The 20,955-nt window shown below is 43.3% G+C and overlaps 1 protein-coding gene and 1 long non-coding RNA gene across 3 annotated transcripts in view; one reads left to right on the top strand and one right to left on the bottom strand.

The window, feature by feature from the left end:
* Positions 1-54: 54 nt before the first annotated feature.
* LOC139177181 (uncharacterized) lies at positions 55-4,362 on the bottom strand. Its single transcript, XR_011561661.1, has 3 exons — positions 4,266-4,362; positions 2,155-2,213; positions 55-171 (listed from the first exon to the last, which is right to left on the bottom strand). It is a non-coding gene; the product is annotated as an uncharacterized lncRNA (long non-coding RNA).
* Positions 4,363-4,405: 43 nt separating this feature from the next.
* Positions 4,406-20,955, top strand: part of LOC109572174 (zinc finger protein 84-like) — a 31,197-nt gene continuing 14,647 nt past the window's right edge. Inside the window, exons 1-4 of one of the 2 annotated variants that reach the window (XM_070771555.1) lie at positions 4,406-4,560; positions 11,580-11,766; positions 13,827-13,953; positions 14,699-14,794. In XM_070771555.1, coding sequence (XP_070627656.1) covers positions 11,752-11,766; positions 13,827-13,953; positions 14,699-14,794 — 238 coding nt within the window. In that variant the 5' untranslated portion in view covers positions 4,406-4,560; positions 11,580-11,751. Of the gene's footprint in view, positions 4,561-11,579; positions 11,767-13,826; positions 13,954-14,635; positions 14,795-20,955 lie in introns of both variants that reach the window. The other variant, XM_070771554.1, reaches the window with a different exon arrangement.

The following is a 20,955-nucleotide window of genomic DNA, read 5'->3' as shown; positions in this document are numbered from 1 at the left end:
CCTTGCCCCCAATAGGTATTACATATGCGAGAGAAACTGTTGGAAGGCAGTGAATGTGGCAAGGTTTTCAGTGGTACATTCTGCCTCATCCGTCAGCTGGTGAAATCATACACAAAGCACTGTGAACATACTACTTGACAAGTATCTTAATTAGTTCTTGTGATGCAAAGCCTGTGAAAATGAGGGGTATTTGAGAGCTTTATGTACCATTTCCCACTTTAATGCATTACATAATATACCTGATACATATTTTTGGACAGGAAACCTGGAACCATATTCTTAGGTACTATGCTTAAAAGTGAAAATGTTAGTCACTCAGTCATGTCTGACTCTTTGTGACCCCATGGACTGTACCTGCCAAGCTCCTCTGTCCATGGAATTCTCAAGACAAGAATACTGGAGTAGGTTGCCATTCCATTTGCCAGGGGTTTGACCCAGGGATCGAACTAGGGTCTCCTGTATTGCTGGCAGATTCTTTCCTGTCTGAGCAACCAGGGAAGCCTGGTTACTATGCTTATGTTTCCATAATTTTAAGGAGATAATCTACCTCACATCACTGGTTATATTCATTTCTTATACATTCATTTCTCCCAACTGAAAAAAAATTATCTTCAACGCCCACCCAGTATATGATAACTAGCTGCTACATTTCTTTGACTCTAAATTTATTTAAATATTATTTCAGAAAATTGAATTTTCTAATAAGAAAAATGAATATTAAGGTCATAAATGCAACTTAATGTCCTTGAATGAGCTTAACTTCAGCTGATAAATAAGACCAAGCATTATACAATAAAGGTCACCTTAAATGTAGTTTTTTTTGGAGAAGGCAATGGCACCCCACTCCAGTACTTTTGCCTGGAAAATCCCATGGACAGAGGAGCCTAGTGGGCTGCAGTCCATGGGGTCGCTAAGAGTCAGATACAACTGAGCGATTTCACTTTCACTTTTCACTTTCATGCACTGGAGAAGGAAATAGCAACCCACTCCAGTGTTCTTGCCTGGAGAATCCCAGGGACAGGGGAACCTGGTGGGCTGCCGTCTATGGGTCACACAGAGTCGGACACAACTGAAGCGACTTAGCAGCAAATGTAGTTTTTAAGATTTTCTAGACTTGAAAAGGTAGTGAAATGGTTTGCAAAGTGAACTGAAAGCCCAAAAACAATTAGTAATTTAAACCTATAAATTACATAATAAAATACATTGCAACACAGACCTTGCTTTTTTTTTTTCCCTTAAAACATGAAAAGATGGACAATCTGAACACAAATTAAGATTGCTTCTCTCCTAGCTCTCCCCTTCTCTGGTTATCCAGATTATTCTCAGAATCCTGGGAATATGAAAGTCTACACTGGTTAACTCAGCTGCATTCTTCCTTCTGGACATAGTTCCCTAACCCTATCTTTTGCCTCACTGATGGGATGGAAACCGATACCAGGAAGAAAGGTGGGTGGTTCCATTTCCTCCTAACTCAGGCACTCTTGAATCTAACATGTTTGGGAGTCACATGAGGAAGAGAGAAGTAGATTTTGTAGAATCAACTTTGGCCTGTTACCTCATTCTCCACAGAGTTGGAGAGACTGAATCAGATTGGGAATGAGTCGAGGAGCCCTGCAAGAGTGGGCTGAATCTGGTTCTAGACTGGAATACTACAGGCCTTTAACCAATCTGGCAAATGTTTTCCAAATCTCTATAATCATTGAGCTGTAGCCAGGGGTAATCTCAGTAGTGACTGGCATAAGGTTCAGGCCAAGTCTACTGCTGGAAAACTGGGTTTGAGGAAGGGCATGATGTCAGGTCCCTTAGGGAGAAGCTAGCGGTAGAGGCATGTAAGTAGATGAGGTATCTTAATGGCATTGTAAATGTTCTTTAAAAACTAACACATGATGTGAAAACTTAAGACTCACTTGGAGTGAACATCTCAATTGTTTTCTTAAGGGTTTTAATGTGGAATATATGAAGATCTTAGGTCATACATAAACATTCCTGTATTACACTGCTCTGGCTGCCATACTGAAATACCAGCATAGGTGGCTTAAACAGAAGTTAATATTCTCATAGTTCCAGAGACTAGAAGTCCAAGGTCAAGGTTCCAGCAGATACAACTGGAGTAGAGCCCCACCCTTACAACTTCATTTAACCTGAATTACTTACCATAGGAGTCCCATCTCCAAATAGAGCCACAGTGGGTTTCAGGGCTTCAGCATGTGAATCTGATGGGACACAAACATTCAGTCCTTAAAATTCCACCACTGGCCCTGTGCCCTTCAATCACACCCCTCTTGCATGCAAAATACATACATTTCACCCCAATAGCCCCCTGGATTAACTCTAATCCAGGACTTCCCTGGTGGTTCCGTGGTTAAGAATCCACCTGCCAATGCAAGGGAAATGGGTTTGACCCTTGGTCCAGGAAGATTCCACATGCCTATGGCAACTAAGCCTGTGCACCACAACTACTGAGCCCACATAGTGCAATTAGATAAAGCCCCTGCCCAATAAAGAAGACCCAACACAGCCAAAAACAAATACCTTAAAAAAAAAAAGTCTTTATCCAAAGTCTCATCTGAGCCAAATATAGGTGAGACGTGATGTACAATTCACCCTGAGGAAAATTCCTCTCCATCTTTGGACCCATGAAACCAGGTAAGTTATGTTCTTCAAAAATACAATGGTAGGACAGAGGTACAATACATACTTCCATTATAAGACAGATAAATCATAAGGAAAAAAGAGTGACTGGTCCCAAGCAAGTCCAAAAGCTAGAGAAACAAATTCCATTAAATCTTAGGGCTGTCTTTGGTTCACTGCTCTGCCCTCCAGGCACTGTAGGTGGGAATTGTAGGTGGGAATCAAAACTCTTGCTATAATGAGAAAGACAAACCAACAACTTTCCTTTTACATTCTGCACACCAGTACTGAGACAGGCTGGGACCCAGGACACTTCACTGCAGTGCCTGCCCCTAGACAAACGGCCCATCCAGAATACAGAGGAACTATAAGGGACTAAAAACAACTTCCTGGCATAGGCAATAGGAGCAAATTATGAACAAGATACACAAAGACCCAAACCCAACCGCTACTTCTGAGGTACTGTGAGCAAAAGCAGGATCCTATGTGTGTTCCCTGCAAACAGCCCTAAAAGAAATGGGCAGACCACCCAAGCCACCCCTCCCCTGGACCTGCCCTACCCTCACACCATTTAATGGACCAGCTCACCACCTGCCCCGTAGCAAGAAAGGGTACCTGTTACTTGTTTTCACTTCCTCCTGCTACAGCACCAGGCCCAATAAAGCATTGCCTGAATTTATCTGGCCTCTTACCAATTTCTATTGGCTAGAATCCAAGAACCCTGGTCAGTAACAGAATGTACAGCTCAATGAAACCATGTTATTTTTCCTGCATTTATACCTTTTATATTTCCAGCACCCAGATCCATGTTTGCCACAGAGGATGCATTTTATAAACATCTGCTGGGTCAATAAATAAATAACGCCTTTAGCTTGAACGTTCTCTGAACCAAGTTCTATAATTACAGGGTTGTTGTTTAGTCGCTACATCGTGTCCGACTCTTTTGCGACCCCATCGACTGTATAGCCCTCCAGGAACCTCTGTCCATGGGATTTCACAGGCAAGAATACTGGAGGGGGTTGCCATTTCCTTTTCTGACCTTCCTGACTTAGGGAGCGGTGCTTCATCAGTTGCGTCACAATACTCAACAGAATCACTTCCCTCAGAGCTTCTGATTCAAGTATTTCTCACCTTTGTGCAAGTAAAACCTTACCCCATCTTTGGCTCATCCCACTGTCGAAGGGAGAACCATGCTTCTCCTCTGGCTTTGCCCCTGATCAAAAGTGTTTCCCATTTCCCTCCACACCAGTCATAACAAGAGCTGTATAATCCCGCCGTTTTACCCACTCTCAGACCTGTGCCCTCCCGGTTTTCTAAACCCTACCACACCCTCTACAGTCCGCATTCCTAGAATACTGCTCGGTTGTCCTTCAATTGTTGCTAGGTTTGGCTTGGGATCCCTCCCTATTGGATTTCTTTGAGACGGCCGCGCTTCTTAGCTTCTCTTCATCTTAAATCAAAGGGCCTTCATGTCCGCGAACATCTCTGCCCAGCCTGCAGAGATCCAGGTACCCTTGAGTTTCTGAGAAGCTAAGCGTTTGTGCAGCGCCCCTGGCGAATGTTCAAAGTCATGGCCCAATGGGTCAGGTGGGCCGAAAATAGGGTGAAATAAGTCCTTTTCGATAGCTTCTCACCGTTTTACACCTTCCCGCGAAAGGAAGAAAAACGAAGCCCTCACCGGTCAAACGGAACTAGGTGGAAAACGGCTGCTACTGGAAAAGAGCCGCAAACCCGGCGCGGAAATATTGCGTCATGGAAGGCTCGCGAGAAGCCAGGATCCGGGTCTTTGGAACGGCTGCTTGTGAACCTCGTCGGCCGCCATCCTTTCAGCTTCCAGGAGTCTTGCCTGCGGCAGAGGGTGGTCGCTTGGTTTTAATACGTCTATCCTGTGATTTGCCTCCAGCGGTGAAGACAGAAGTCATCCGTCAGGTCAGTGTTGGTTTCTGGGCGTGTTTCAGGGCCAGGGAGAGCGCCTTAGGGTGTTTGTTGTTGTTGTTGTTCCAGATTGCGTAATGGGGTAGGCGTTGGGGTGACGCGAAGGGTCATGCCGGCTGGTACCTTTTGTGTTTGTGGACCAACCTGGGGGTTCATGTTGAGAGTTTTCTCTGGTGCGGGAGCACGGTTACCGTGTTGGATCTGTAACCTAGCTGGATGCCACCAGGCCTTCCTGGCACAGGCCTTCCCTCACATCCTGTGCTTCAGCTCCTCTCTGAAGTACCTAGATAATAGTACTTGATGTACATTTCATGAGTTGTTTTGCAGAGGTTAAAAAAAAAAAAAAAAAACCTCTCCCTCTCCAACAAAGAAGAAGATATTAATAAACTATTTAGTGAGGTAGGGCACAGAACCCCAGGCCTCCTGGAACCCAAGGACTGATAATGTTAACCCCTGTGAAACCATCCTGCTACCTCACCAAAAGCCAATTAAAGAATTGTGCACAAGCTGATCTTGGACCCTGCAAACCCCCTCCCTCCCTCACCTGGCTTTTAAAACTGCTTTGCCAGATCCCTTCTCATTTTAGGGCGTTTTACGGCAAGAGCTGTCTTGTCTCAATGCAGGGCCTTGAAATAAACCTTTCACTGTTCCAGACAACAGCGTTTCAGTTTGTTTGGCTTTGCGGTGTCTTGAACATGATTAACAGCATGACAAATTGGGAGATCTTTGCTGGAGAGTAACATTTGGGGTGTCTGTTGTTAGGGGATTGGAACTTGTGTCCTCATTAGGGAGAGTGTTTGGGGAGCTTATTGCATGTTTAATTTTAGATGTGGAGTTTCCGGTCTTGCATCCATGTTACTGTATATTCCTATTGAAAATACTTGGTTTTCAGGTTCATCCTGAAATCAGGGCTTCCCTGGTGCTCAGCAGTAAAGAATCTGCCTGCCAATGCAGGAGACTGAGGTTTGATTCCTGGGCGCGGAAAATCTCTTGGAGAAGGGAACGGCAACCCACTCCAGTATTCTTGGGCTTCCCTTGTGGGTCAGCTGGTAAACAATCCGCCTGCAATGAGGGAGACCTGGGTTTGATCCCTGGGTTGGGAAGATCCCTTGGAGAAGGGAAAGGCTACCCACTCCAGTATTCTGGAGAATTCTGTAGAATAGTAGAGAATGTATAGTCCATGGGGTTGCAAAGAGTCGGACACAACTGAGCAACTTTCACTTTCCAGTATTCTTGCTTGGGAAATCCCATGGACAGAGGAGCCTGGCAGGCTACACTCCATGGGGTCACAAAGTGTTGGACACGACTGAGCACTAACACACTTTAAATACTCCTCCAGAAAGCAACTCTTGTTAAAATTTAGTATATTTCATTTTTAGCGTTGGGATCAGATGTGTAGGTATTGGTATGATTTTATACATTTTAATCTAACATCCTATCATAACCATTTGAAAGTTTTATTTCTTTTCTTTTAAAAATACTATCACAGTTATGCTCCATCAAGTGGGTATTTTAATTTGGGAAGAAGCGATACAGATGTAGGTACTACACTTTTCAGTTCAGTTCCATTCAGTTCAGTCGCTCAGTCGTGTCCAACTCTGCGACCCATGAATCACAGCACACCAGGCCTCCCTGTCCATCCCCAACTCCCGGAGTTCACTCAAACTCATGTCCATTGAGTCAGTGATACCATCCAGCCATCTCATCCTCTGTCGTCCCCTTCTCCTCCTGCCCCTAATCCCTCCCAGCATGAGAGTCTTTTCCAATGAGTCAACTCTTCGCATGAGGTGGCCAAAGTATTGGAGTTTCAGCTTCAGCATCAGTCCCTCCAATGAACACCCAGGACTGATATCCTTTAGCATGGACTGGTTGGATCTCCTTACAGTCCAAGGGACTCTCAAGAGTCTTCTCCAACACCACAGTTCAAAAGCATCAATTCTTCGGCGCTCAGCTTTGTTCACAGTCCAACTCTCACATCCATGCGTGACCACTGGAAAAACCATAGCCTTGACTAGATGGACCTTTGTTGGCAAAGTAATATCTCTGCTTTTCAATATGCTGTCTAGGTTGGTCATAACTTTCCTTCCAAGGAGTAAGCATCTTTTAATTTCATGGCTGCAGTCACCATCTGCAGTGATTTTGGAGCCCAAAAAAATAAAGTCTGACACTGTTTCCACTGTTTCCCCATCTATTTCCCTTGAAGTGTTGGGACCAGATGCCATGATCTTAGTTTTCTGAATGTTGAGCTTTAAGCGAACTTTTTCACTCTCCTCTTCCACTTTCATCAAGAGGCTTTTTAGTTCCTCTTCACTTTCTGCCATAAGGGTGGTGTCTTCGGTATATCTGAGGTTATTGAAATTTCTCCCGGCAATCTTAATTCCAGCTTGTGCTTCTTCCAGCCCAACATTTCTCATAATGTACTCTGCATAGAAGTTAAATAAGCAGGGTGACAATGTACAGCCTTGATGTACTCCTTTTCCTGTTTGGAACCAGTCTGTTGTTCCGTGTCCAGTTCTAACTGTTGCTTCCTGACCTGCATATAGGTTTCTCAAGAGGCAGGTCAGGTGGTCTGATATTCCCATCTCTTTCAGAATTTTCCACAGTTTATTGTGATCTACACAGTCAGAGGCTTTGGCATAGTCAATAAAGCAGAAATAGATGTTTTTCTGGAACTCTCTTGCTTTTTCCATGATCCAGCGGATGTTGGCAATTTGATCTCTGGTTCCTCTGCCTTTTCTAAAACCAGCTTGAACATCTGGAAGTTCACGGTTCACATATTGCTGAAGCCTGGCTTGCAGAATTTTGAGCATTACTTTACTAGCGTGTGAGATGAGTGCAATTGTGCGGTAGTTTGAACATTCTTTGGCATTGCCTTTCTTTGGGATTGGAATGAAAACTGACCTTTTCCAGTCCTGTGGCCACTGCTAAGTTTTCCAAATTTGCTGGCATTTTGAGTGCAGCACTTTCACAACATCGTCTTTCAGGATTTGAAATAGCTCAACTGGAATTCCATCACCTCCACTAGCTTTGTTCACAGTGATGCTTTCTAAGGCCCACTTGACTTCACATTCCAGGATGTCTGCCTCCAGGTGAGTGATCACAATATCATGATTATCTGGGTTATGAAGCTCTTTTTTGTACAGTTCTTCTGTGTATTTTTGCCACCTTTTCTTAATATCTTCTGCTTCTGTTAGGTCCATACCATTTCTGTCCTTTATTGAGCCCATCTTTGCATGAAATGTTCCCTTGCTGCTGCTGCTGCTGCTAAGTCCCTTCAGTCAGGTCCAACTCTGTGCGACCCCATAGACGGCAGCCCACCAGGCTCCCCTGTCCCTGGGATTCTCCAGGCAAGAACACTGGAATGGGTTGCCATTTTCTTCTCCAGTGCATGAAAGTGAAAAGTGAAGTGAAGTCGCTCAGTCGTGTCCGACTCTTAGCGACCCCATGGATTGCAACCCACCAGGCTCCTCTGCCCATGGGATTTTCCAGGCAAGAGTACTGGAGTAGGGTATCTCTAATTTTCTTGAAGAGATCTCTAGTCTTTCCCGTTCAGTTGTTTTCCTCTATTTCTTTGCATTGATCGCTGAGGAAGGCTTTCTTATCCCTCCTTGCTATTCTTTGGAACTCTACATTCAGATGCTTATATCTTTCTTTTTCTCCTCTGCTTTTCACTTCTCTTCTTTTCACAGCTATTTGTAAGGCCTCCTCAGACAGCCACTTTGCTTTTTTGCATTTCTTTTCCATGGGGATGGTCTTATCCCTGTCTCCTGTACAATGTCATGAACCTCCATCCATAGTTCATGAGGCACTCTGTCTATCAGATCTAGTCTCTTAAATCTATTTCTCACTTCCACTGTATAATCATAAGGGATTTGATTTAGGTCATACCTGAGTGGTCTAGTGGTTTTCCCCACTTTCTTCAATTTAAGTCTGAATTTGGCAATAAGGAGTTCCTGATCTGAACCACAGTCAGCTTCCGGTCTTGTTTTTGCTGACTGTATAGAGCTTCTCCATCTTTGGCTGCAAGGAATATAATCAGTCTGATTTCGGTGTTGACCATCTGGTGATGTCCATGTGTAGGAACATGTAAATGGATTTCTTTTAACTCAAGTTTTTTTGTTTCTTTGACCAGCTGTGATGTTTTTCTGTATGTGTTTTGGACATGTTTTATTACATTTGTTTGTAAACAGGTTGTACTTTTGTTGTAGCTGTAAATAGTGTCATTTTTTTTCCCATATGACCCAGCTCCCTCAATTTTGTGTCTTCTAATTTTATGTAATGAACAAGAGCAAAAATTAAAAAGATATATTTTGTCACCTCATTCCACTCAGATATTACTAATTGATTCCTTCAGATTGATTCCTTTATATTTTCTAGCTGAGCATCTTTGTCATCTGCAAATAGAGTTGACCAGGTAGCAAGTTTATGGACTGGAGTAAGAAGAACCTGCTTCTCCCTCTGACTTGGGTAGTTAATCTTTGAGTCAGGCTTCATCACTTGTGAAAAAAGCTGTCATGATTCCCACTTCATAGCTGTTAGAAAGATGGAATGAGCAAAAGTTCTTTGAGTACAAAGCAGAGTGCCTGCTAGTCTGAATAAATGGTACATGCACTTTATAGTTATTAATCTTTCTCAAAGGTGTCCCACACACCTTATTGAGATGTAATTGGCATATACATATATAATTCTATAAGTTTAAAGGTGTACAGTTGTGTTTATTTAATACACTTACATATTGCAAAATGATCACCACCGTTAGTCAACATATGCATCATGTGACATAATTACCATTTCTTTTTAGTGATGAGAACACTGAAGATCTACTTTTTTTTATTAACTTTCAAGTGTATGTGCTTAGTTGCTCTGTTGTGTCCGACTCTTTTAGATCCCATGGATGTAGCCCTCCAGGCTCTGCTCTCCATGGGGATTCTTCAGGCCAGAATACTGGAATGGGTTGCCATGCCCTCCTCCAGGGGATCGTCACAACCCAGAGATTGAACCCACGTCTAATACGTATTTAACTGTAATCACCATGCTGTACATTACAGTCCCCTTAAAAGGCTTTTAAATTTTTTTTTCGTTGATAATTTTTTTCCCTTTTAAGTTTTCTTTATGTTGTGAGATTTTTCAATATTTTATATTCTGGGCATACACCATACCTGTTCATAATGATTTGTTCTTTTAACATGGGACTGAATTCTGTTTGCTTATAGTTTACCTAATATTTTTGCACCTAGAAATAAAAAAATGTTTGGGATTTGCTTCAAAATAATCCAGTGGTGGTGGAGGAGTGAATGGAGGTGTAGATAAAACAAATGAGGTTTGAGTTGATAATTATTGAAGTCACACAGTGGATACGTGGAGTTTGATTACACTCTTCTTTGTTTGTTTGTTTGTCTGTGGCTACACTGGGTCTTCATTGCTGCACACGGGCTTTCTCTAGTGCGGCAAGTGGAATCTACTCTCTGGTTGTGGCACACGGGGCTTCTCACTGAGGTGGCTTCTCTTGTCGCAGAGCATGGCCTCTAGGCACACGGGCTCAGTAGTTGTGTGTGCCTGGGGCCTAGTTACCCCAAGGCATGTGGAATCTTTCTGGACCATGGATTGAACCTGTATGCCCTGCGTTGGCAGGCATGTTCTTAATCACTGAACCACCAGGGGGGTCGCTGAGTACACTGTTCTCTATGAGGGTTTTTTGTACACGAGGTTTAAATTACTGTTCTTTCTTTTGCTTGAAATTTAAAAAAAAAAAATTGTGAAAATGTATAAGTGAAACTGATCTGTACTTTTCTTTAAAAGCTTTTTTCAAGTATAACACCCAAAATTAAAGGCTAGAATGTTACAGAAATAAAATAAAAACCAAATTAAAAAGAATAGAATATTACAGGGACTTCCTTGGCAGTCCAGTGGTTAAGACTCTGCCCTTCCACTACAGAGGCATGCGTTCAATTCCTGGTCATCCCTGGTTAGGGAACTAAGATCTCACATGCCAAACAGCATGGCTAAAAAAAAAAAGAATAGAGTATTCCAGCACCCTAGAAGCCTCCACCTCCTAATCTCCCTCCTTTCCAGAGGCAATTACTTTCCTAAAAACATATTAGATTTGCCTGACTATTAACTTTATGTAAGTAGAATCATGCATCCATGTTTTCTTGTGTCTGGCTTCTTATGTTCAACGTTTTGTTGTGAAATTCATCTAAGTTATTGCATGTAGCAATAGAGTATTTCTTTTCATTGCTATTAGTATTCCACTGTATGAAAGTAAAAGAAATTGTTAGTCCCTCAGTTGTGTCTGCCTCTTTGCGACCCCGTGCACTGTAGCCTTCCCCACCTCCTCCCAGGCTTCTCTGTCCATGGAATTCTCCAGGCAAGAGTTCTGGAGTGGGTAGCCATTCCCTTCTCCAGGGAATCGTCCCTACTTGGATTGAACCCCAGTCTCCTGCATTGCAGTCGGATTCTTTACCATTTCTTTTTATTGCTCAGTCATGTCTGATTCTTGCAACCCCATGGACTGTAACCATCAGGCTTCTATGTCCATGGAATTCTCTTGCCTCTCCAGGCAAGAACCTGGAGTGGGTTGCCATTTCCTACTCCACTATGTTATATATATGTACACACGCTGTTATAGTCTTTTTCCAGTACTGTTTATCGTAAGACACTGAATATATAGTCCCCTGTGCTGTACAGTAGGACCTTGTTGTTTATAAAGCCAACATTTTCGTACTTCATTTTTCCTGAACTGGATCTGTGTGAGATCTTAGCCATGGACAAGACCATGAGCTGGTTTGTATTTCCCATCTTCTCTTTCACTTTCACACTCTTCCAACTTTGTCAAAAAAGACATTCGTCTCACCCATTTCATATGTTTCTGTGGGACCCAACCCCATGATAGAAAAGCTTTCAGGGAGTTAAAGAGACTTGAATTATTGGGACATTCTGTTTGAATGAGTACTCGTGGCTACAGAGAGCTGTGGCCGTAGGTTCAGTCATTGAATTTGCTCTTGAATCCACAGATTCTAGTCTACAGGAACATCTTCAGTAATAGGAGGCTCCAGGCTTTGGAGAGCATGGATTCTGGCAGCAGCTTGACCTGAGACCCCTGACCATAACCTCCAGGCAGGCCTGGAAAGAGAGAAGACAGAACACAGCCTGGAGTTACACACTCTTTCTTAAGAAGTGGAGAAGATGAGCAAGGTCCAGGTGAGGTTTGTGTTATTTGTTTTAATCCTTTGTTTCCCAGGGGACTTGTGGAAGCTTCTAAAAAGCAGTCTGGTGAAATGAGAACAGTATGAAGTGAAAAGTGAAAGTGATGGTCACTCAGTTGTGTCAGACTCTTTGTGACTCCCATGGAGTGTAGCCCACCAGGCTCCTCTGTCTGTGGAATTCTCCAGGCCAGAATACTGGAGTGGTTAGCCATTCCCTTTTCTAGAGGATCTTCCCGACCCAGAGACAGAACCCTGGTCTCCTCCATTGTAGGCAGATTCTTTACCTTCTGAGCCACCAAGAAATCCCTGAGAAGAGTATATGTTAAAAAAAATTAGGATCTGCTGGACAGTAAGTTTAGGCCAAAATCTTAAAATAGAGGCAAATTCTTCCCTTATAACTTTTTAACCCCAGTTTCAAAATAATGAAGTCAGAGCCAATTATTCTTGGGTGATCTTTGTATTTTTACTTATACAAATGATACATAGCTCCATTTGCGTGCACAAGGTTTAAGCACACAAAAGTCTTTGCACCAAAAGAGAATATCCTCTTTTGCCTTTTTCTCACCAAAGGCTCACCCCGAAGGGTAACATGTTAATAATTTGGGTCTCCCACCAAATTCATGTTTGGTAAAATATATCTATATTTAGATTAATTTATGTATATCTTAATATATGCATTTCTATGCACACACATATGTAAACTTATAGATATGTAACTGAATATGTTATTAAGAGTTTTTCATATGTCTGGGATGAGACTATATACTATATAGACTATATACTATAGACTATACTATTTGGGGGCTTGATTCTTTTCATTTAAGAGAATGCCTTGAAGATCATTGATACCAGTATATTTAAATCCATCTCATTGATTTTAATGTTTGCATAATATTTCATAGCATGGAGGTTTAGGATACCCTGTCTGCCTCTAATAGACTTCTAAATTAATAACAGATTTTTCACTCATATAAACAAAGACATTCTTACTGCACAGTGTCTTTTATTTCTATGCAAATATTATTTTAGTTCTTTTCTAGGCTGGGAAGGACTAATTTGTAGAATTCCACAGGGCTATGGTTTGAATGTGTGCCTCTACAATTCATTGTTGAAATCTTAACCAATCAAAGATGATAGTATTAGGAGGTGGGACCATTTGGAGGTGTGTAGGTCAGTCATGAGGGTGAGGTCTTCACAAATGGGATGAATGTCCTTTTAAGAGAGAATGCACAGGGATCTCTCACCCTTCCCTGTGAAGGTTCCCGCTGTGAACCAGGGAGCGGGCCCTCACTAAAAGGTGGCCATGATGGCCCTTGATCCCAGACTTCCCAGCCCCCACAACTGTGAGAAATAAATTTGTTTTTATAAGCTACCCAGTCTGTGGTATTTTATTATAGCAACCCAAGTGGACTAAGACACAGTCATGGGCTTTCCCTGGTGGCTCAGTGGTAAAGAACCCACCTGCCAATGCAGGGGACACAGGTTCAATCCCTGGGCCGAGAAGATCCCACATTGCCACAGAGCTAAGCCCGAGCACCACAACTACTGAGCCTGTGCTCTGGAGCCCGGGAGGCACAACTGCTAAAGCCCACTGGCCTAGAGCCTGTGCTCTGCAACAGGAGAACCCGTGACAATGAAAGGCCCACACACCACAGCTAGGGCATGGCCCCCACAACTAGAGAAAAGCCCATGCAGCAACAAAGACACAGCACAAAAATAAATAAATACAGATTTTTTTTTAAAAAGGCACATGGTCTATCCTATGTGAAATAGCCACAGCCACAGTGCACATAATTTTTTATCATGGGGAAGATAAACAGAACTTGTTCCTGGGACTTCCATGGTGGTCTAGCAGTTAGGATTCTGGGCTTTCACTGCTGTGATCCAGGTTCAGTCCCTAGTCAGGGAACTGAGATCCCATGAACTATGTCATACGGCCAAAAAATAAAATAAAAATGAGATCTCTTCTGATTTATTAAAAAAAAAAAAAAGAACATGTTCTTATTCTTTTTCCACATGTTCCATCATGATTTGCACTGGAATTTGTTATTACAGGGCTCTGTGTCATTCGAGGATGTGGCTGTGGGCTTCAGCCAGGAGGAGTGGCAGATACTGGGCCCATCTCAGAAGGCCCTGTACTGGGACGTCATGTTGGAGAACTACTGCAACTTAGTGTCAGTAGGTAAGGGCAGCATGTGCTCAGGCCACCCAGGATGGCGTTCTCCTGCTCTCTGTCCATCTCTGGCTCAACCCACGCCTGCTTCACTTACACCCTACTCAAATGACTGACCTCCCTGTCTACAAACTTACCCCGGCCCCAGCTAATGCCCATTCTAGCTTTAGATCAGAACATCTCCACTATGAGAGCTTATCATAGGGGTGGTGATGGGCGTGCCTCTCTGCTGGTTTCCCTGGTAACCAGTGAGCCAACCTGACATCAATTTCCCCTATAACTGGTAATGCACACCCCACCCCAGCAAAGACTGCTGTCATGTCCTACCTGCCATGTACTGCACACAGTGGGGTATTGCTCCAGGACCTTGCGTCAGACAAGTAAGCTCCTCCCTCCGTTAAACCACTGATGTCTCTGTCGCCGACTCCGGGCTCTTTTTCTTTGGTTTGAAGTTGGGTGAGTCCAGGGCTTGGCTTGGAGGACTGCAAGGTGCAGCCCAGCAGACAGCATTATAGTCAGTTGCCTTTTCTTTCTCATTCAGTGAAATCTGCAGGGTTCCTGGAATGTTGTGTTTTATGGTTGGGACTAAAGCACTGTAGGTCCTAGAATGCATGTTCTCTCTTTCCAAGGTAAAGGTTTTTACTTTATCGAAGTATAAGGGATGTGGTCCTCAAAATCAAACTTTGTACAGTTCTCGTAGATCACCCCGGCTCAAATGCTCAGCACCGGCCATCCCGTGATTTCCCGTTTACAGGATATCAGGCTCCCACACCAAATTCACTCTTTCAGTTGGAACAAGGAGGACCCCCGTGGACGGTCGAGGGAGCAGCCCTGAGTCCAACCTGCTCAGGTGAGTGAGCGCAAACCAAGAAGGTGGAACAAAATGACACGAAAATTCAGTTAGTCAGTGACAGATTGACATTTCTGAAGTATTATCTAGGGAACTTCCCTGACACCAGTTGATGACCCAATAACCTAACACCTTTCCGCATGTTGTTATTAGGGCTGTTCTTCTTTGCCTGCTATTAAAGGATGATGTCTTCTTTTTTACAGTTTTCTGGATCTTACTGTTGTTTGTTTCATCCAAGACCTTGAGGTCTTAAGGTGGTTCCATGCCTCCCAGCATACTCCCTCGTGCCTTCTCCTTCCTTTGTCTGCAGAGGCTCACTTCCTGTCCTCCACCTTACTCACTATGAGGTCTCTCTCACCACCCATACAAATCACTTTGCACTTAGCGCTGCTCCCTGCCTCTGCAGTATCAGCTCCCCTTTTGACAGAGCTATTCTCCCTCCCTGACTACCCACCTCACCTTCATTCATCTGAAAACCACACACACCTTGTCTCCCAGGGGACTTCTGTCTACTGATTGACCCTCTGCTTCCCCAGCTTTCAGGTTAAGGGTTTTGTTGTTAATCTTCTCTTAAAAGTTTGACTCAGTCTCAGGGCCTCAGCTTTCTGTTCTCTGCTGGAGGGCCCCAGGTTGACTCCTGCTAACGTCTGACCTGCACTCTAACTCTGTGTGTGTTGCCAGCCACCAGAGCCGCTGGCCTGTGATGCTCTACTTCCTGTGTGTGGGACCAGAATCCTCTTTTCTCCCAGATCCTGTCTTCACCCTCAGAGTGTGTGTTCACACATATGGAAGATTTAAGCTCTCTGACAGATATTCCTGGGTTGACAGCTCTCTTTCTATAGTCTAATCTGCCCTCTGATTCTTCATTTTGCCTGCATCCAAAGTAATTGTCCTGCAAAATACTTTTTCCTTCAGTTTCATGAATGAGATCATTTTTCCTCCTGGTGAATTCTTTTCCTCCCCATGCATTTTGTTTAGGTTCTACCATATTGCTCTGCCTTTCAGTTACCTTGAGTCTTTCCTATTTGCTCTATTATTTCTGAAGGTCTCTGTGGTGGTCCAGTAGTTAACACTCCGTGCTTCGTCTGCAGGGGTCGCAGGTTCTATCCCTGGTCAGGAAACTAAGGTCCCACATGGCACAGGACATGGCCAAAAAAAATTTTTAAAGGCCTTCTGTATGAATTCCAGGTACCTTCTTTTGGACTTCCCAGGTGGCTCAGATGGTAAAGAATCTGCCTGCAATGTAGGAGACGTGGGTTCGAGCCCTGGAGGAGGAAATGGCTACCCACTCCAGTATTCTTGCCTGGAGAATTCCATGGATAGAGGAGGCCTGGTGGGCTACAGTCCACGGGGTCACAAAGAGTTGGACATGACTGAGTGACTAACACTAACTTAACTGCTGTTCCTACTGACTTTTGTTTTATAATACTGTCATTTTTTTCACAAAGCATAGGATACACTTCCATAGTAGACATTTCTCTTAGACTGGGATCTTATAAGACCTAACTCAAACCATGGCATTTCTGTACTCCGTTTCCCCCCCGTAGAATTATCATGGATGTTTTCATTGTTCTTTTTCCTAGAAGAAATGTGGGAGATTGATCCTATGCAATGGCACCCAGAAAACCAAAACAGGATTAAAACTTTGGAAAGATGTCCACAAAGTTATGCAAATATTTTTGATTTATGCAAAAGCCTTGTTCCTTTAACACAAAAACACAGTAAGTTTGGCTCACACTGTAAAAGTTTGAAGTCACAGTTGGGTTTTGTTGTCGAGAATAGAAGATACACAGGAAAGGACTCTGATGGGTTCAGTGGGTATGGGAAATCATCTGTCTGCCTCCAAGATAATAAAACTCTTAGTGGAATCAAATACTATGGTTGTGTGAAACCCAGTAGCACTAAATCACCGCTCAGTGGCCGTCAGAAAACTTGTTCAGGAAGGAAGCCATATGCACGCAGTGAGTGCAGGAAAGCATTCTCCAGGAAGGCACAGCTCATTAGACATCAGAGAACTGAAAGGGGAGAGAAGCCCCACAGATGCAACGCACATCAGAGAACTCATATGGGAGAGAAGCCCCATGAACCTAATGAATGTGGGAAAGCCTTTTCCAGAAGGTTGCAGCTCATGGGTCTCAAGAGCAGTCACACAGGAGAGAAACCCTACAGGATGTGGTGAGTGTGGAAAAGCCTTCAGCCAGAGGTTACCTGCTCAAGAGACATCAGCGCTCTCACACCAGGGAGAAACTGTATGGCTGCAGTATGTGGGGGAAGGCCTTTTCCCAAAAGGCTTACCTCATTTCCCATCAGAGACTCCACACAGGCGAGAAGCCCTATGAGTGCCGCGAATGCGGAAGAACCTTCTTTCTTTTTAAGTCTGACCTGACCAAGCATCAGAGAATTCACAGGGAAGAGAAACTGCGTGAGTGCAGTGACTGCAAAAAGGCCTTCCGAAGCAAGGCAAAGCTCATTCAGCACCAGCGGACTCACACCAGAGAGAGACCGTATGGCTGCAGTGAATGCGGCAAAGCCTTGGCGCACATGTTCTCATCAAACATAAGAAGACTCACTGGGGAGAGAAAGCTGTAGAATCCCCAGAGCTGGAGAAACCCTCCTTCGGGCGTCATAGCTCTTCATGCCTGAGTGAACTCGTACAGGAGCAAAGCCCTGTTAACGCAGTGCTTGCGGAGATAGTGTCTTCCGGAACTCAGTCCTTATTAAACAGCGAGCTGCTAAACAGAGTGATTGTGGCCTAGCCTTTTCTAAGAAGTCAGGCCTCAGTAGATAATCGGGGGTTTACCCAGGGAATAAGCCTCAGAAATGCTGAATGTGATCACCCCTTCAGTAATAAATTATGTCTTATATGTTACAAATACTACATAGAAAGAAAAATCCTTGGGTACCAGAGATGGGGGAAAGCCTTGAGCCAGAATCTTCCCCACATTCATATGTGTCAATGCTCACTTAGGGCAAAAATGCTGGATTTCCCTGGCGGTCCAGTGGTTAAGACTCCAAGCTTCCAATGCAAGGGGCACAGGTTCAATCCCTGATTGAGGAACTAAAATCTTATAGGCTGTTGTGGGGTGCAGCCAAAAATATATAAAGGGTTGATTTCAGGACAGAAATGCCGTGGATTCAGTGGTTGTGTAGAACACTTCCATGAGAAATTAGACTTAGTAAATATCAGTGAGATCATATTGAGCAGAAATGTAGCTCTTGTGGGGAACCTTTTTCCCAGAAGTGATATCCTAGTGGGGTTCAAAGAGTTCCCATGAGACTGAAACCTTAGGAAAGAGTGTGATGGTCTTCAGTGATCAATTATACCTTCTCACTTGTCAGAGAAGCATAGAAAGACAACTTTAGAGGCACTGAAAGTGAAAAAAACACATTTATAAAGTGGAAGAACTCAGAAAAGAGAAATCCCCTGAAAGCCATAAAAAAAAAAAAAAGAAAACTGTATCCCCAAATTAAGTCCTGTATCACAGTTTTACCTTGGGAAATGGGGAGAGACTCCTCTAAGTAAAGGAAATCTTAGATGTCAGGAAATGCAGTATGGAGTGAAAACCTCAGAATATAATGAATGTAAAAGTACAGCTGTATTAGTTTCTTATGGCTGCTGTAACCAATTTTCACAAACTCAGTGTTTCAGAATAACACAGTGTATTAGTCCAGAGATCTGAAATCCAAAATGCATCTCTCTGGGCTTAAAAACAAGGTTGTTGGCAGGGTCACATTTCTTTATGGAGGTTCTAGAGCAGACTCGGTTTCTTTGTTTTCCCAGCTTCTAGAAGCTGCCCAGATTCCATAACTTTGGCCCCTTTCCTTCCTTAAGGCCAGTGATGACTGGTCAGCTCTTCATTTCTCACTTTTCTGCCTCTTCCTTCCACGCTCAAAGACCCTTGTGATTACATTGGGCCCACCCAGAAAATTCAAAATAATCTCCTATCTTAAAATCAGCTAATTAGCAACTTCATCGCTAACTTGTGTCCCCTTTGCCTTATAATACAGCATATTCACAAGTCCTGGACATAAGGATGTAGACATCTTTGGGAGGCCATTATGCTGCCTACCGAAGGCCACCCTTTGGCACCCAATGATTCGTGGCCATCCCACATGTAAAATGGAGTCACCCTATCCCACCATCTCCAAGTGTCTCAGCCTGTCACAGGACCAACTCAGAGTCCAAAATCTCACCTAAAACGGATCCACTCGGGAGTGCCAAATCTCACCTTCTAAAGCTAGTATTGGTAAGCCTCTGGGTATAATCTTCCCTGGGGCACCATTTTTCTCTGTGAACCTTAAAACTCGAGAAACAATTTATTTGGCCCTAAAATGACTTAATGCCATCTTCTGCCTTGATTCCCCTTCACCGTATAATGTAACAGATTTCCAGATTCTGGGAATTGGGACATGAACATCTTTGGGATTTGTCATGATATTGCCTACCACAAAAGCATTCGATTTCAGCGAGTTTGCACTTCAGTAAATTCCTGCCTACCCCTTAAATAAATTTGGAACAGCATGTTCCCAGTGAAGCAGTTATCTAAAGTAATTATGATCTAAGTACATTAACATTTTTTTTCTTTAATCAGAGAATCTTGTACTAATTCTTAGATGTGAACACCGTGGAATGCTCTTGAAACATAAGAATCAAATTGTCAGCACTGGAAAAGAACTCTCTCCTAATGGAACATGAGATTTTTGCTGCTGGAAATACTACCAAACATACGTTTGTATCTATTCTGAAATTGAATAGATTAATATATCCACATAGAAAATTCCACAGGCAGAGGATCCTGGCGGGCTATAGTCCACAGGGTCGCAAAGAGTAGGACATGACTCAGCAGGCATGGATCAACCAGTAATGTTAATTTCATGAGGTCAGACATCCACTTAGAACCTACGCATGTATGCCAAGAAACAGGAAAATAGGACCCATAAATGTGAAGGAAAGTCTGTGGAAAGAGACCCAGAAAAATAAAAAATGAAAAAATATTTCTTAAAAACAATAACAATGTGGAAAACAATAAATCTAAAAAGAGGAAAAAAGTAATGAGACCCAGAAATGACATGGGTGATAGAATTAGTAGAAAATGATGTTAAAATAGTTCTCATAAATGTTATATATGGCCAAGCAGGCTGTGCCAAGTGGATTATGGAAATTATAATCTTCTGTGGGATTCTGTCCACGTGAAGAAAGGGACACATTGCTCCCTGGTGGCTCACAGGGTAAAGATGGACCTGCAGTGTGGGAGACCTGGTTCAGTCCTGTGTCGGGAAGATCCCTTGGAAAAGGGAATGGCACCCTCTCTAGTATTCGTGCCTGGTGAATCTCATGGGCAGAGGAGCCTAGTGGTCTCTAGCCCATGGGGTCGCAAGGAGTCGGACACAACTGAACAACTGACACACACATGGCCAATTGTGCAGTATCTCTTTTTAAAATTTTTGTTTATTTTTGGCTGAGCTGGGTCTTTGTTGCTGCGTGTGGGCTTTCTCTAGTTGTACCCAGGCTTCTCATTGCAGTGACTTCTTTTTGCAGAGCATGGGCTCTAGGGCACATGGGATCAGTAGTTGCAGGCCACGAGCTCTAGAGCTCAGGCTCAGTAGTTGTAGCACACAGGCTTAGTTGTTCTGTGACATGTGGGATCCTCCCAGATCAGGGATTGAACCCGTGTCCCCCGCATTGGCAGGCAGATTCTCCACTACTGACCCACAGGGGAAGCCCTGTATTATACCTCTTGCTTGAACAAAGCTTATCTAACACATACACTTGCTCCATAAGGTACATCACTGCCTTCTTGCACTTGAAGACATTAGACGGTACTTGAACACTGTGCTTGGGACCATTTTAATCAGCAGAATTACCAAGAAAAAGTATAAAAATATGAAAAACATGACACTAAGTAGACCATGAAAAGGGTGCTTGTTTGCAATAGGAGAACTGAAATAAGACAACATCATTTTGTTCAGACTCAGCCGGGATCAAACACATTGGGCAACTCAAATTATTTGTTGCTCAAATTATTCTATGCAGATGTCTGCAGATGTTCGTGAAAGTGCTATGATTATTGATTTGGGGTTAAAAAGAAATTTTAACAGTCAGGTGAATTCACAGTAAATCCATGAATAATGAGAACTAACTGAACTTTATTTTTAAATTT

This window comes from Bos indicus, chromosome 18 (assembly GCF_029378745.1).
Source record: "Bos indicus isolate NIAB-ARS_2022 breed Sahiwal x Tharparkar chromosome 18, NIAB-ARS_B.indTharparkar_mat_pri_1.0, whole genome shotgun sequence".
NCBI classification, from domain to species: domain Eukaryota; kingdom Metazoa; phylum Chordata; class Mammalia; order Artiodactyla; family Bovidae; genus Bos; species Bos indicus.
Note: the sequence above shows the minus strand (reverse complement) of the source record. Positions and strands in the feature narration are given on the sequence as shown.